At 42.2% G+C, this 15,412-nt stretch overlaps 2 protein-coding genes across 2 annotated transcripts in view; one reads left to right on the top strand and one right to left on the bottom strand.

Moving 5' to 3' along the window:
- Positions 1-8,020, top strand: part of elk4 (ETS transcription factor ELK4) — an 8,864-nt gene extending 844 nt beyond the window's left edge. The window contains exons 2-6 of the mRNA XM_034868512.1: positions 2,473-2,687; positions 4,617-5,318; positions 5,897-6,136; positions 7,177-7,293; positions 7,912-8,020. Of these exons, the coding sequence (XP_034724403.1) occupies positions 2,481-2,687; positions 4,617-5,318; positions 5,897-6,136; positions 7,177-7,293; positions 7,912-8,010 (1,365 nt within the window). The 5' untranslated portion in view covers positions 2,473-2,480 and the 3' untranslated portion in view covers positions 8,011-8,020. The remainder of the gene's footprint in view (positions 1-2,472; positions 2,688-4,616; positions 5,319-5,896; positions 6,137-7,176; positions 7,294-7,911) is intronic.
- A 2,543-nt stretch (positions 8,021-10,563) lies between these two features.
- The window catches only part of mfsd4aa (major facilitator superfamily domain containing 4Aa), a 16,692-nt gene continuing 11,843 nt past the window's right edge, over positions 10,564-15,412 (bottom strand). Inside the window, exons 8-10 of the mRNA XM_034868509.1 lie at positions 14,438-14,508; positions 13,321-13,441; positions 10,564-12,302 (exon numbers count right to left, since the gene is read on the bottom strand). Of these exons, the coding sequence (XP_034724400.1) occupies positions 12,250-12,302; positions 13,321-13,441; positions 14,438-14,508 (245 nt within the window). The 3' untranslated portion in view covers positions 10,564-12,249. The remainder of the gene's footprint in view (positions 12,303-13,320; positions 13,442-14,437; positions 14,509-15,412) is intronic.

Raw genomic sequence — 15,412 nt, 5'->3', positions numbered from 1 at the left:
TGTGTGTGTGTGTGTGTGTGTGTGGGTGTGTGTCTCCAACCCAATAGGTCTGGGTGAGTCAGGGCAGATTTATTCGTACCCGAAAGATTTACTTTTAAGAAGCTTATACACACACACACACACAATCACAGACCACAAGTCACATTCAGCCTGTTACACGGAGTGGTCAAAACAGCAAATATATATCATATGAAAACCCAGGAACACATGGCAGTCGTTTTTAGGATTAATGTCACATAGCAGCAACACGTGTCAGCGTCCTCGGTAGTTGGGATTAATACATCGTTGTTGTTTTTTAATCATTGCAATATCAGCTGGCGCAATAAACAAATCGCAAAAAGGTTGCGACACATCGCGAGAGACACTCTGATATTTTGTTGTGTTAGTTGAAAGAAAATATCAGTAGAAAACTGCACTTTAAAATCTCACTCGTTTTTTTTAAGGTCTGCATTTTACAGTCAGTGTTCAATTGGGCAACAGCCATAGTGCATATTTTCCTCATATCGTGTAGTTTGGATGTGTTTTGTAGAAATATTGTACACAAAACCTGCAAGGGGAGATTAAAAATGAAGACGTTAAGCACCAGAACAATCAATAGGAATCCTTCTCTTGTTGAATCCCTCCATAACAGTTGTGAGAGTCACTGGATAAGCTTGTGTGTCCACACATGTGTGTCTACATTTCCACACTTGCATTACATGTGAACCGATTATTGGAGAATGTGGTCTAAACCGGATCTTATAAACTTTAGGTAACAGTATGGTTGTGGAGTTGCTGGGCTTTTTGATGTCAAATGTGTACATTGACTGGACCGGAACAAAAGACACATCGTCAGCAGGGTCTGAAGTTAACTTATTTTGGCCACTTTGGCAAGTGTATTTCAAAATCCACTAGCTACGCCACACTTTTAATCAGCCAATTTTGTTTTTTTTTGCCTCCATAAAGGTGAAATAAAGGAAATGCACGAGCATCATTATTGAACTTGTCAATCTACCTTTTATGGCCTCTTCGCCTGAGTATTGTGCCACCACAATCTTTGAGCTAAAATCCAAGGAAAATGGCACACTTGGTTGTAATGTGAACAAACACTGTGGCAGAAACCACTGAATGAATCACTCAAATCTCATTGGCTACCCGCCATCACAGCAGGCAGATTGTTACTGTATACTTCACTGGTTTGTTTTCAGTGAGCGCTCAAAGTACTTTTTTTCTGCTACATGGACTCGTGCAGGTAACTTTTAAAATGACATGCACCAGTTTGGTTTAACCTGCCTTCACAAGGAAGTAGGTTTCCTCCTCTTTCATCTCTCAAACAACTGCAAACTGTCAGGATGTGGAGAGACGGCAGGACAAGGAGCACGGACGCAGAGAGTGGCTCGACTCTCTATGAGACACTGAATAGTCATGTAGTGTTTGATGTTTCTAGAATATCCACCCACACTACACAGTTATACCAGCCTGTCCCCATGTTTGGGTTCCCTCTCATTCACTATGTTTACATGCACAGTAGTATTCCACTGTTATTCCGAACAAGTCGTGTTAACAGCAAATTGCATTTTCCACTTAAGATATGTGGGTTACTCTGGTGTAATTCAGGTTTTAGAGGCGCTAAGTGCAGTGCCTGTTGAAAATTTGCCTGTTTGGAAAGGGCCGATTGCTTGCCCTGTGATATTGCTGCTTGTAGAATTCTTCAAAACCAAATTTTACCCCAAAAGGACTTACAGAAGGACCCCAGACCACTTCATATTCAACTCCACTGCATAGCCTACTACTGACTTACAGTGTACACTGCGTCTACATCAGAGGAAGACATTGTACTGCTATATTTACCTGACAGGGAACATTGCAGATTCAGAATGTAATCAAAAAATATCACAATGAAAATATGGAGTAATCAGACATCAGCATTGCATGTGTGGGATTCTGAAAACGTCATTAAATTGGGGAATTGTAGCATGTTGATTCAAAGTCAAAGACAGTCCAAATTAGTGCAACTTAGCACATTTTGTGGCTCTGAGGTGTATGTCACATTTTAGCTGCCCAAGCTCCGCTGCTTTCTGGTCCTCAGTGTGAGAGTGGGAGTGGCCAAAGGCTGGAGCGGCAAAAGCCAATGTGTGTTTCTTTTACCTATATATTTAACGATATCTTTTGCATTCCTAATTCAAACAACGTCAAACTGGGCACTGTACTAACTCATGCCCGTAGCAAGACACCTGTCAAGTGTACATATTTGCCAAGTGCAAACCAGAACAGAAGGCGTGACATTGTTGGGGAGGGTCAAGCCTTTTTTCCCAATAATTTTGGAGGGTCATAGAAAAAAGTATTATCGGCAAAGGGACGTTCAAGGCTTTTTTTTGACTAGAAAGACCCCAAAACTCCTCCGGTAGCCCCTTAAATAAAAAATAAAAAACAGTCCTAAGTTTGTGGAACTCAGACTGATTTTTCTCCTCTCTCACTTTGTTTTTTCTTCAGTGAGAGACATGGACAACTCTGTCACCCTGTGGCAGTTCCTGCTCCAGCTCCTATTGGATTCCAGTAACGGGCAGCTAATCTGCTGGACCAATGAGGAGGGGGAGTTTAAACTGCTGCAGGCGGAGGAGGTGGCCCGGCTGTGGGGAGCCCGCAAGAACAAGCCCAATATGAACTATGACAAACTCAGCAGGGCTCTCAGATACTACTACGACAAGGTAAACACATCAGATCTTGGGATATCTATGAATATATATATAGACCATATATACGACCAGAAATGTTCAATATTGTTTCAGTTGTTGAGGAGCAATATTGCACATCATTTTTACTTTATGTTTGTATTCTCTAACAACTAAATATTAATAAAATACACCGGTTTGATTCAGGGATTGAAAGTCTGCCCGGTATTTTATGCCTAAGCTCAGTCTTTTTGGTTTAGTTTAGTGTTTGGTTTTGTTAAAAGGACCAGTGTGGAGGATTTAGGGGGATCTATTGGCCTTAATTAATATACTGTATATGTACTGTGTGTGTGTGTGTGTGTGTGTGTGTGTGTGTGTGTGTGTGTGTGTGTGTGTGTGTGTGTGTGTGTGTGTGTGTGTGTGTGTGTGTGTGTGTGTGTGTGTGTGTGTGTGTGTGTGTGTGTGTGTATATATATATATATATATTATTCACCAGAAACTAAAGAATTGTTGTGATTTGTTAACATAGAATAAGCCCTTCATATCTACGTAAGGAGCGGATCTTCTTCCTTGGGGCACTGCCATGTTTCTACAGTAGCCCAGGAGGGACAAACCCAACACTGGCTCAAGAGAGAGTTTTTTTGTGTTTTTACATTACCTAAAGGCCTATTCTAATACACGCTTGGAAAGAGAGAGTTGAAGGAAGGGGTATTCAGTTGTTGTTGTTTTTTTAGAGCTGCACCCTCAACGCTAGATGCCACTAAATCCTACGCACTGGCCCTTTACGTTTTGCACAACACTATCTACTCTATCTATGCAATATTGGGTCACCCATCAGCCAGCCACTAAATTAATGAACTTGGCACATATGTACAACTGTGTGCTTTGAGGTTTGAGCACCCTAATTTTTAGGATTGTGTGGTGTGCTTTTATGAATGAGATTGTCATTCATATTTTAACCTATTAGCCTACATGATGCCTGCGTCGCATAAACGCACAAGGTGTTGTTTCTTCCTCCAGCAGCTGCACCCAAGAGTACACCAACAACTAGCAAAACACAAGTTAATTGCATCCCAGAAGGGTTAAAGTCCACTGCTCAGTGACATGCGCAAGAGAGGGAGAGTGCTGTCTGTCTCCCAATGCTTGGGGTTTGGCAGAAGCCCCGCCTTATCCCTGTGGGCGTTCTGGGCAGGGCTGGTGCGGTCTGTGTGGCTGCAGCATTAGTGGTTTCTAGTTTGGGATGGACAGGAAGGACAGAGCTGTCCCACGTACAAGGCTCCTTTATGGCCTCTCTCTGCTATTTTTTACCCCTAGTGCCTCTAAGATAGAAGCAGACTGCATGTGGAAAAGACTTGTTTTCTCTCTCACTGGGTAAAAACAGTCAGTGAAACGGTTAAACACATCAACAGTGAAAACACCCTAAACTGGGAACTTTCCCATTTTAATTTTTTTTTCATGCAGAACCCCAAGACAAAATGCAATCAAAGTGGGATTAATTGCACAAATGTAGCAGCTGACTTCTGACTCAGTGCCAGGTTCAGTCCCTGTGCAATAACAGCCAGCAACACTGTCTCTAATCAGTCTGTTTATTGGTTCCACTTATTATTTATTCATCATTCTCATTCTCTATTTCAGAGCTGTTCACACTGTCATACATATAACACTTAAATAATAACATAATACTATTTATTCCAGCAACCTTTGCAATGTGCTCCATTATTAAAATAATAACTATCATAATTATAATTTACTCCTGCATACTTTGCACCCTTCATTGTCTCAACCTGTCTGTATTGTTTCTGTGTATAGTGGGTATAGATTGTTAGTTTTTGATGAGTAAGCACATTGTGAGTACTCATACCTGGCAAATAAAGCTGATTCTGATTCTGATTTTTATTTTATTTACCAAGAGTATACAGTACACTAACACATCTTGTTCCGTAATTGCTTTTCTGTGTCTTACAGAACATCATAAAGAAGGTGAATGGCCAGAAGTTCGTCTATCGCTTTGTGTCCTATCCTGACATCCTGAAAGGAGACGTTGCTAGCCGAACCGAGGGCGGGGATGTGGGTGCTGGGGGCACCCCTCACCTATTAACTAGGGGAGACAGCACCTCACAGGAGGGCGAGTCTGTTGACCGCAGTATCACAGCAGCTCTGGGCTCCAGCACCAAGCAGTCAAACCGTAATGACTATATCCACTCCGGCCTGTACACCTCCTTTACCCTCAACTCGCTTCAAAATGGACGCCAGCTCTTCAAGTCCATCAAAATAGAGAACCCAGCAGAGAAGCTGGCTGACAAGAGAAGCCTCACTGCCACAGCACAGAGCCAGGAGCAGGCGCCTAAGCCACAGCAGCCAGCGGCTTTGCCATCAGTCATCAAGTTTGGAAACACCCCTCCAAAGCCAGCACTTACTGCTCAGGTTGCCGTGGAGCCGACCCTGATGTCCGACCAATTGTCCGAAGACATCAGCACACAGTCCTCCCTGCCGTCCCAGTCCGTCTACTCGTTTGAACACACACGCCAATCAGAACCAACGTTCAGCCTACCAGACGTGACCTCGGCCACCCCGAGCCGAATGCCTGACTCCTCCCAGGAGCTGGTGATCGACAGCGACATCGAGTCCGGATCTTCTCAGCCCGCAGACGCTCAGGCACAGGAGAAGGCTAGTATACGTACAAACACACCTCACACAACGCTAGTTAAATCATTTTGGAAATAATAGGAAAGTTAAAATTTAAAGGCCCCGAAAACACATGTTCTCAATCGGCTCTTTACTTTAACTAGGTTTTTTGTGTAGGAGTTTGTGTCAGATTTAAGTTTTGACTGCAAATATCGGTTATCAGCCTCCCCGATTACTAAAATTAGGTATCAACTATCCCTTAAAAAAATCATTGGTTATTCCCTACTTTTTAGATAATTGTCTTTGACAACAATGCAATGAGAGCGGTGACAGTAAACCAAAACAGTAAAGTTGTGGGGATGAAAAAGAAAAACCCGTTGGTTGCTTCACTTCAATTCTGTTGTAACAACTGTGTTAGTATATTATATATTATATTGGACTGAGAAACTGCCAGTGTGCCATTATTATGTATCCAAATGTTCCAGATTACAACAACATCACGATGGATTACTGTTGTCTCCGACACTGGGAATTGACCCAGATATTTGAGGGTGTAAAGCAAAAGTGGATGAATGTCATGAAATGCATGTATAAATAGTTGTCTGTCTCTTGTCCACCAGGTGGATACTGGCATGGGTTTGTCTGGAGATGAAACCAGTTTTGTGGACGCTGAAACCAGTTCATCCTCACTGAGCAGCAGCAACACGGTCGGCCTTCTGTGCTCAGGCAAGACACGCAAGCCACCAAAAGTCCTGCAGATCAGCCCGCCCACTCTGCTGGTCACCACCTCTGACTTCTCCCCCATGAACCTGTGCAGCCCCTCTCTCCCTACTGCCTCTCTCACACCAGCAATGCTACAGGTGAGAGTGTGGACTCAAGTAAATGAAAAGACATTTGGGTAAATTAATTGAGTACTCGAACCGGTATCAGCAACTCTATTTCTCTAAAAATGATTTGCTCCAGTCAGAGTCCCTTGAAACGGATCTTTGTGACAGTCTACTGTAGGCCTGCACGATTCGGGGAAAAACATGAATCACGATTGTTTTGCTTAGAATTGATGTCACGATTCTCTGCCACGATTGTTTGGACCATGACGAAACTAAACAAATTGGCAGTACCAAACAGATTATTTTTGGCACCTATAGCACATTGCACATCCCCACAAGCCTGTAGACATAGAGGCTTCAATGAAGAGAAGTGGGAGCATCGCAGCGCTTTAAAACCTATTTTATATAGTCTATGTTTAAAACTCACAAAAGAGAGTAGTAGCGTTTGTGATGCAGTCGGCTCGGTCTTTTTTATCTTTTTCAAATCAAAGTTATTTAAAAAGGGAATTTTGAACAGGATGAATCGAGATTGCAGTTTTGTGATTCCTAATCGTGCAGGCCTAGTGAGCCGTAGATCAAGTCATGCCCCATCAGCTGCTGCAGAACTAGATGATAAAAATCTAAGCTGGACTTAATTTATGATTAATATCCCGCTGTGTATTAGCCTTCCGTCGAGACATTTCCAAATAGGCATGTTGTTAATTATAATTCAAACATTCAGATGACTCATTTACAGATGATAGGTTTGTTTTTGTCATATAAATTTCACAAAGCTTAGTTCAGGTTGTTGTTTTAAAACTGCAGTTTAGATAATTTCTCTAACTTTTATAGACACATCAAACAATATGAATAGGAAATAGGCTGTATATTTAGTGAGAGTTACCGGGTGTTTTTGAAAAACAAACTGCTCAGTCAGTGCTCTCTAATGGACAAATGCAGTTTGTCATTACTTGTCATCTTATACATCTGCTGGTACAATATATTTGTGAAAATTTAAAACAACCCAATATTTGTCATGCTGTCAGACTCCAGTGCAATAACACTGCGTCTGTCTTGCTTGTCTTCCTCCTCAGACTCCTCTGTTGCTGACTCCTAGTCCTCTGCTGTCCAACATCCACTTCTGGAGCACGCTCAGTCCGGTCGCCCCCCTCAGCCCAGCCACACGGCGCCAGGGAGCCCACCTGTTCCAGGTTAGTACATTACCCCCGTTTTCCACCAGCCACGTGCGTCTGTGCTGCGTCCCGGCTGCGCCGCAGTCTTCTTCCGTCCTCCGCCACGCGCCATACCACGCCGGGAGCGTCTCAGAAGTGGAGCGTCTTGCTGCCGACTCAGTTTTATTGTCTCTACAAATACTTTACATAACATTCACATGTTTGTTAAGCTAGTGTCTACCTTCCACCCCAAGCTTTTCTCGTCATCAGTGGTGTTGGGGAGGAGACATGAACGATATTGGGCGTCTTAATACATTTACTGGATGCTCTCGCTGTTTCACTTCCTGCCCGGCTGTTTGAACGGCCCCCGTCTCGCGTGGAAATAGACTTGACGTGTATCTTTAGCAGAGCAGAGAGCCGCTCCACGCACGCTTCTGGGACGCGCTGCGCCGCCGCTGCTGGTGCAATATCAAGCATTGGCTTGAATGGCCGCGATTGCTCATGGGGGTCGCGGCGCCTCCAGAACCCAGCGCCCAGTGGAATAGGGGTTAGAGTACACACCACCTTTCTTCTGGTATCATTTCATTATTCTCTATTTGTCTATATGCCTGTATCTGTCTGAAGCATCCTAAAATAACACATTCTGCTCTGTTCCAGTTCCCCTCGGTCCTCACCCCTCATTTCCAGATCCCTGTACACAGTATGGATGGGACCAACACCCCCGGCCCCATTTCCCCAGACCCTCAGAAGACATAGGATTAACACCCCTGCCCTACAATATCGCGGCATTTGGACCCAGACAGCCAGACACCTGTCCGCCTCCTTCTCCATCTCTTGCTCCCACAGCATGGACAGTTATGTGGGAGCTCAGTCATCGCCATTCCTCATCACTCTGGTGCTTTAAAGTTCACTGCCATAGAGTTCACACTACAATCAGACGTTCAGAGTGAGGTTCTCGAGAGATGTTGGAAATCCAGCTTGGATGGATAATGGTTACTCATTCAGCTTGTTTCAGAACATTTACAGCCTGAGGATGCTAGCCTGCACTCGTACACATCGTTCCTTATGCACCTATGGGTTCATTTTGTCTGGCTTTTTTGCGATCTCAGTCATAGTTCAAAGGAAGTAGGAATTTTCAACAGTTGGTGCATGTGGATTGGACCATTAGCATGCATGCGTGCTTCATACTTGGACATGCAGACCAGTGGAATTGCAGATATCTTGAATCTTTCCTTTTATAGAATGTCTTTATTTTGTGTAACAGTGTTATTGTCTAAAAAGACACATTTTATGTTGTCAGATTGGAAACTCTTTAGGACTGCAACTAACGATCATTGTCGACTAATCTCTCCAGTAAACTATTAGTTGTTTGGTCTAGAAAATGCTAGAAAATTGTGAAAATTGTCAATCAGTGTTTCCCAAAGCCCAAGATGACGCCCCCTGTCTTGTTTTGTCCACAACTCAAAGAGGAGAGAAGAAACGTTATAAAAATAACTTAATAGTTGACAACTTATCAATTAGTCAAATCTTTGCAGCTCTAAACCTGTTTTCTCCTCGGCTGACGATGCTTCTGTTCCTTTTTGGGCTCTATGCTGAACTTTTACTCTTGTTGAAGGGTAGTGCTTTAACCCGATAATGTGCACGTTTATCTGCAGCTCTCTAATCTTTCACCAGCTCTCGACCTCGCCTCGCCTGCCTGATTGTGTACTGTTTGCTGCTCTGAAGTGTCGGCTAACAATAGCCACATCCAACAGGACATTTACCTTGACTTTGTTATCGTGACCTGTGGCCATAACCCGAGCTGACCTTTTAATCATGCCTCTATGTAACTGTTCTAATGTGCATATATACATGTGCAGTGGAACATCCCTTGTCTGCCTCCAGCCAGTAAGCTTTCAGGTGGGAATGACAGTGAAGCCATAAATGTTTCGACGTGCATCGACTCTGCAAGCAACAACACACAAACCCTGTGTGTGACGGCTCGGCCTTTTCCAATGAACTCTACATTGTCAAAGGCAACCATCGCGTGAGAAACACCTTTTTCAAACGTCAACTTAGTGTTCTATGGGGGGAGGGTCTATAGAAGCGACTTTAGGTTGCCTGGCAACTGCTCCTGTCCAAGAAATAGCGCCAACACAAGTAAAACCACACTTTTTTTACATTTTATAAGACTTAAATGTCAATCAGTGAGCATTAGAGGTCTTTTAAGTTGGATTTCTTTGGATGGAGCCGGGCTAGCTATTTCCCTCTTGCTACATATTAACCATACAGACACGAGAGTGGAATCCATCTTGTTGATTGTCCACAGGTCAGCGTTGTTTTCTTTGTTATTGAGTTTGCTCTGATTAATGTTGCTTGCAGCGTCAGTGCGGTTGTTTTGATTCAGACCCAACCTCCATATCTTAGTAGCTGGACTCTAAACAGTCTAGCCTTAACCTTTGTTGAGCCTTAGCCATCTGAAATACATCAACCTTTAATCCTGAGGACTGTAGAAACCTCCCGAAGCACCTTCGTCCCCCTGAACCCCCCCAAAGGAAGGTTCACACCTGTTTTGTAAATGACTTTTAAAGCCATAAGTCTGAGACAGACTCAAGAGTTGGATCCCACATTGCTATGCTATTAAATGTGGAAGTTGTATATCACACTTGTTTACATGATACGAGGATAGATCACGCGTAAGTGTTTCTTCCCCTAAGTGTCTCATTCTAACCCAGGGAATGATGACCAGCGCGTCTTGTAGGTCTCATGCTTAATTTTACTCAACTAACACCTTCTCTCCCCCCCCCCCCCCCCCCCCCCCCCCCCCCCCCCAGCCTGCACTCTGTCACATTGATATACGGTGCCTTAACACAGCCAAGCCCATGTTTTAGCTCCCAAATGTAGATGGAGCTCCATCATTTAAAGATAAATATAGAACTAAAGATACACGACAGCGCTCCTGTTTGTTGTAATGCCATATATTTGCGTAGACCAAACCAGAGCCCCAGAAGTTGGGAGTAAAACTTCACGGGGATGTTTTGTGTGTGAGCACCCTGCAGCTCATTTGGGCGACAGCTTAGGTATCGCGGGTCCTTCAGAGGGCTGCAGTGTTCTTCACGATGCATCAGTGTACATACAGACTGACAGCAACATGGGTTAATATGCAGAGCACGTCAATCTAACAAGGCCATGTCTCTTTGCAACCTGTTTTTAAATGTTTGTGTTAACGAATTTACCCAGAAAGTAAGTATATAATGTGTGTGTGTGTGTGTGTGTGTGTGTGTGTATATATATATATACACACACATACATACACATCCTGTTTATTTGTTGTGTAATCTTCTATTTTTCAATTTGATTTTAAGATTTATTTCTATTTTTGTAACGGCCAGATAGTTGGATGTCTGCTATTATGGGATCTCTGATTTATTGTTCTCTTGTGCATGCGTTTCTTTGTTGTTTTCCTCTTGTGTTTTTGGCATTGGCTGTTTTTGGGAATCAAAGCCTTACGGGGAGAGATCTAAATCTATGTTTTATATGTAAAGTGTTTTAATAGTGTTGATATTGTACATGCAAATGTTGTGATGGAACGTTTGCACTTAAAACTTGGGGGTTCCTGTTGTATTGGATTCTGTCGCTTTTCTATGACTCCGATCTTTGATGAAATGTTGTCGACGTTTGCTTTTGGACAAATGTATATTTTCCCAAAGGGAGGATACAAGTTTGCACTTGATATTTTATACAGTAAACTAATCTTTTACAATATATATCAAATATAGGATTGTGATTAGGCAAGGCACTAGCACACAATATTTATTTGACTTTAAAGTAAAGCCCAGTAGAATTGGTACCTTACATTGCATTTTGCAGTAGATTTTTTGAAAAACTATAAAATATCGGCATAATAACCCAAAAGTCCATTTGAAACTTTCCTCCGTTAAGTCGTGTAGGACTTGTCCTTTCCATATTTCTTTATTTGTATCTTCTGATGATGTTTTCTCTTCAATTTACCTTGAAATGTAAAATCTCCATTTAAAAAGAAAATACACCGTTCTTGCTTTGTTCTGTCCAGTTTTCTATTTGTTTGATGCTTTTTCAAATGTTTACAAGTCTTACATGGCATATCGATGTGTTTATAATGGAAGAGATTGGTGAGACCAATAATAAAAGATATCTAACTAAACACTGTCTGTATTCTGTTATTACACCACGTTATTCAAGTCTGATGGCTACACTCAGGCACCACACAATTACACAAGTACTCCTTACACAGGCTGATAGGAGTCCTAGTTTAACAGTAGCAACCAAATACACTGCAGTGGTTTTGACATCAAACAAGTCCATTGACATTCATACTGAAAAGGCAATATTTAGACATTAAAGCTAATACTTTATCACTACAGTATCTTTTTAATCAAGCCATAGCAGGGTAATAATGGGCTGCGAGAGATGATTGGACCCATGTTCAGCATAACCTCCAGATGTTCCAGCAGATGTCCCTCACCCTCCGCTCTCCGTGTGTTGCGGTTGTCTGACACCGTTCGCTTCCAAAAGCAATGAAACTTCCAGCTAGCAAGCTGAAAATGACAAGTTTTGAAGGAAATTTGGATCGTGCAACAAGGCAGGGATAAGTCTGGAAATACGAGACTACTGAACCGCTAACCACTCGTGATGAGCAGCCCCTGCCAGTAAATGTGTGTGTAAAATACTGTGTGGTCGGGAAAAGGGATTTATAAATGCAGTCCATTCACCATCCAGCGTTGTTCATCGGCCCTGAATGCAGATTTCTCTTTAGGTAGAAAATGTTCGGTTGGAGGAGGCCAGGATAAAGCTCACTTTCTAAGACTGGGGTGAGATGTGAGAATGTCAGAGATGGTTCTTCCAATGCTCGTTTTCCATCTGTCAAAGCAACACACTTGGTCATTTGTGTCCTCTGGTGTGTGTGTGTGTGTGTGTGTGTGTGTGTGTGTGTGTGTGTGTCCCCCCCCTCCCTTTAGTCTTTCAGGGACCCTCAGATCACGAACCTCCTGTCTGGGGCTTATTTTTCATGTCTGTGTTTTGAGACAAATCTGAAAGACAAACAGTCGTCATTAGTAATCCTAACCTGCTGAAACACAACAAGTCAAACTTAACATCCTGATCTCGCTAAGCAGCGCTCTGCTGAATTGTGACTTTCTGAATTTGCAATGTAACCAGTAACATTAGTCTGTCGGGTGAATACAGTAGTACAATTATTTCCTCTGAAGTAGAAGTACACGTATGTTTTGATCGTACAGAAAAGGATTTAGCTTCAGAGAAGGGAGGCAAGTGGAATAATTGGAGATGCACTGCATGGCTTTTTTCGACACATTATGCTATGACTTTTTAATTGTTTCACATTTTTGGGGCATTTTTGACATCCTACTGTAGACTGACTTTACATCCTTTTTCCCAACATACTATACTATGCGTTTTTTATAATTTTTTGACATGCTATGGGATTTTATAGCATATTATACTATACATTTATAATGTGTTTGACACACTGTACTATGTCGTTTTTTGACATGCAATACTAGGACTTTTTTAAAGTTGTTTTTTTTACATACCATGACTTTTTTATGATTTTATTCTACACTTTGTTTATTTTATGTTGTATTTAATAGTTTATTTAGATTGGGACAGTGCATATTAATGGACATCAGTACATGTACACAACGTAAATATTCCAGAGTTAGCACAATAACTCATTTTCATCCAGTGGGCCGATTCTGACCCTTACGTGGGCCAGTTCTGGCCCTAGGGCCATATGTTTAACACCCCTGTACACTGACATATTATATGTGTATCAGCTGCTCCTCCACTGTAGCCTCCACCTAGTTTGGTGTCTGTACCATTTCTATGCACCCTTGACGCTCTTCATGTCCAAGTCCAATTAAGTCAGATTGCACAAATAGCCACATAGCAACTGGCTGCTATGCAGGTTGCTATGAGACGTCAGTGATTTACTAACACAGCCTTTTTCTTAAAGCTGCATTGAATTGATACTCCTGAACAAAGAGAGAATTTCGTTCATTCTCTTCACATGTCAAACGGATGTGTGCTTACCTGTGAAGCGGTTTCTGTGTCTGTGCTGCACACAGAGGAGCAGCAGGAACAGGAAGAAGCCGATGGAGGACGCTACCGTACAACACACCAGGAAACTGTAACTGCCCTGACTGTGGATCACCTGCGCACACACACACACACACACACACACACACACACACACACACACACACACACACACACACACACACACACACACACACACACACACACACACACACACACACACACACACACACACACACACACACACACACACACACACACACACACACACACACACACACACACACACACACACACACACACACACACACACACACACACACACACACACCTTTTATTTCAAAGAAGTCTGCAATCAAATCTGAAAAGCAATGTAGCCACAAAACGGATTCAAAATGGCACAAACACAAAGAGCTGCCCCCACACAGGCCCGCCGTTAGGATTTATGGACAGGGGGACGACATTTTACAATAAAGGGCCCCTCATTTACACCCACTCCGGCACCATAGACCCTTACATGGGCCGGCCCTGGGCATCTGTACCCCTTGACAACACTGACTCTGCAAAATGGGTAGCACAGATAGCGTATATGTCAGGCTTTATCCTAGCAACCTACATCCTTTGAGCATTTTACATACTCATGCTCTGGGTTTGCTTGGCTTAGCTTAGCTTAGCTTAGCTTAGCTTGGCTTGGCTTAGCTTGGCTTAGCTTGGCTTAGCTTGGCTTAGCTTGGCTTAGCTTGGCTTAGCGCGTTTCCAGTACAACTCCTGCTTATATGTGAGTCTTAGGTGGGGTGAGGTTGATGACACAGCGCTATCTTAAACATTGCCTATGTGTAAAGTTTGCAGATGTGGTAGCTATATCTATCCATGTGATAAATTAAGACATACAGTAGATTTTCAGCAGATTGCTACAACAAGATCAAGCTAGAAAGGCAGCTTTGTTTAAATGTGTAGTATTTATTGAGTTCATGGAAATCCCACAATCTCTAAAGCTCAGCGTCTCATGTAATGTAGTTTTAGGAACGCAAATCAGCACGGCATGTTTCGGCTGGGCCAAAAGTGCCAATTTGAAGAAAAAAAAACCAGACTGGAGAACGCACACGCTTACCGATCCAACGAGCAGCTGCAGGGTCATCTCACCTGTGCTGGCACTGGTCACCAGGACCGTGGTGGCACAACCTTCAACACACAAAGAATAGAGAGAAACGCTGATAAAACGCTGTTCCTCCCTCGTACTTTCCACTGCAGACATCGGTCAAACTTTAAACTACAAGTGGAGAAGTCGGAGATGCAATTTAAGGAAAGGGAGATGGACTGCATGATTCTTTTCAACATATTATACTATGACTTTTTTGGACAAAATATACTATTTTTTCCGCAGATGACGTTTTTCGACTTACTTTACTATGACATTTTTTGACCTATTATACTAGGACGTTTTTCGACATACTATACTATGACGTTTTTCGATATACTATACTATGACGTTTTTCGACATATTGTACTATGTTTTTTGACATACTATACTATGATGTTTTTCGACATACTATATTATGACTTTCTTCGACTTATTATACTATGACGTTTTCGACATACTATACTAGGACTTTTTTGGACAAAATATACTATTTTTTCCGCAGATGACATTTTTCGACATATTATACTATGACGTTTTCGACATACTATACTATGACGTTTTTCGACATATTGTACTATGTTTTTTGACATACTATACTATGATGTTTTTCGACATACTATATTATGAGTTTTTTCGACTTATTATACTATGACGTTTTTCGACATACTATACTAGGACTTTTTTCAACATAATGTACTATTTTTTCCACAGACAACGTTTTTCAACATTCTATACTATGACTTTTTTGGACATACCATACTATGACTGTTTTTCGACATAATATACTAGGACGTTTTTGACATACTATACTATGACTTTTTTCAACATATTATACTATGACTATTTCTTGCCATACTATACTGTGACTTTTTTCGACATATTATACTAGGACATTTTTCGACATATTATACTATGACGTTTTTCGACATACCATACTATGACGTT

Source organism: Etheostoma cragini, chromosome 4 (assembly GCF_013103735.1).
Source record: "Etheostoma cragini isolate CJK2018 chromosome 4, CSU_Ecrag_1.0, whole genome shotgun sequence".
Lineage (NCBI taxonomy): Eukaryota > Metazoa > Chordata > Actinopteri > Perciformes > Percidae > Etheostoma > Etheostoma cragini.
Note: the sequence above shows the minus strand (reverse complement) of the source record. Positions and strands in the feature narration are given on the sequence as shown.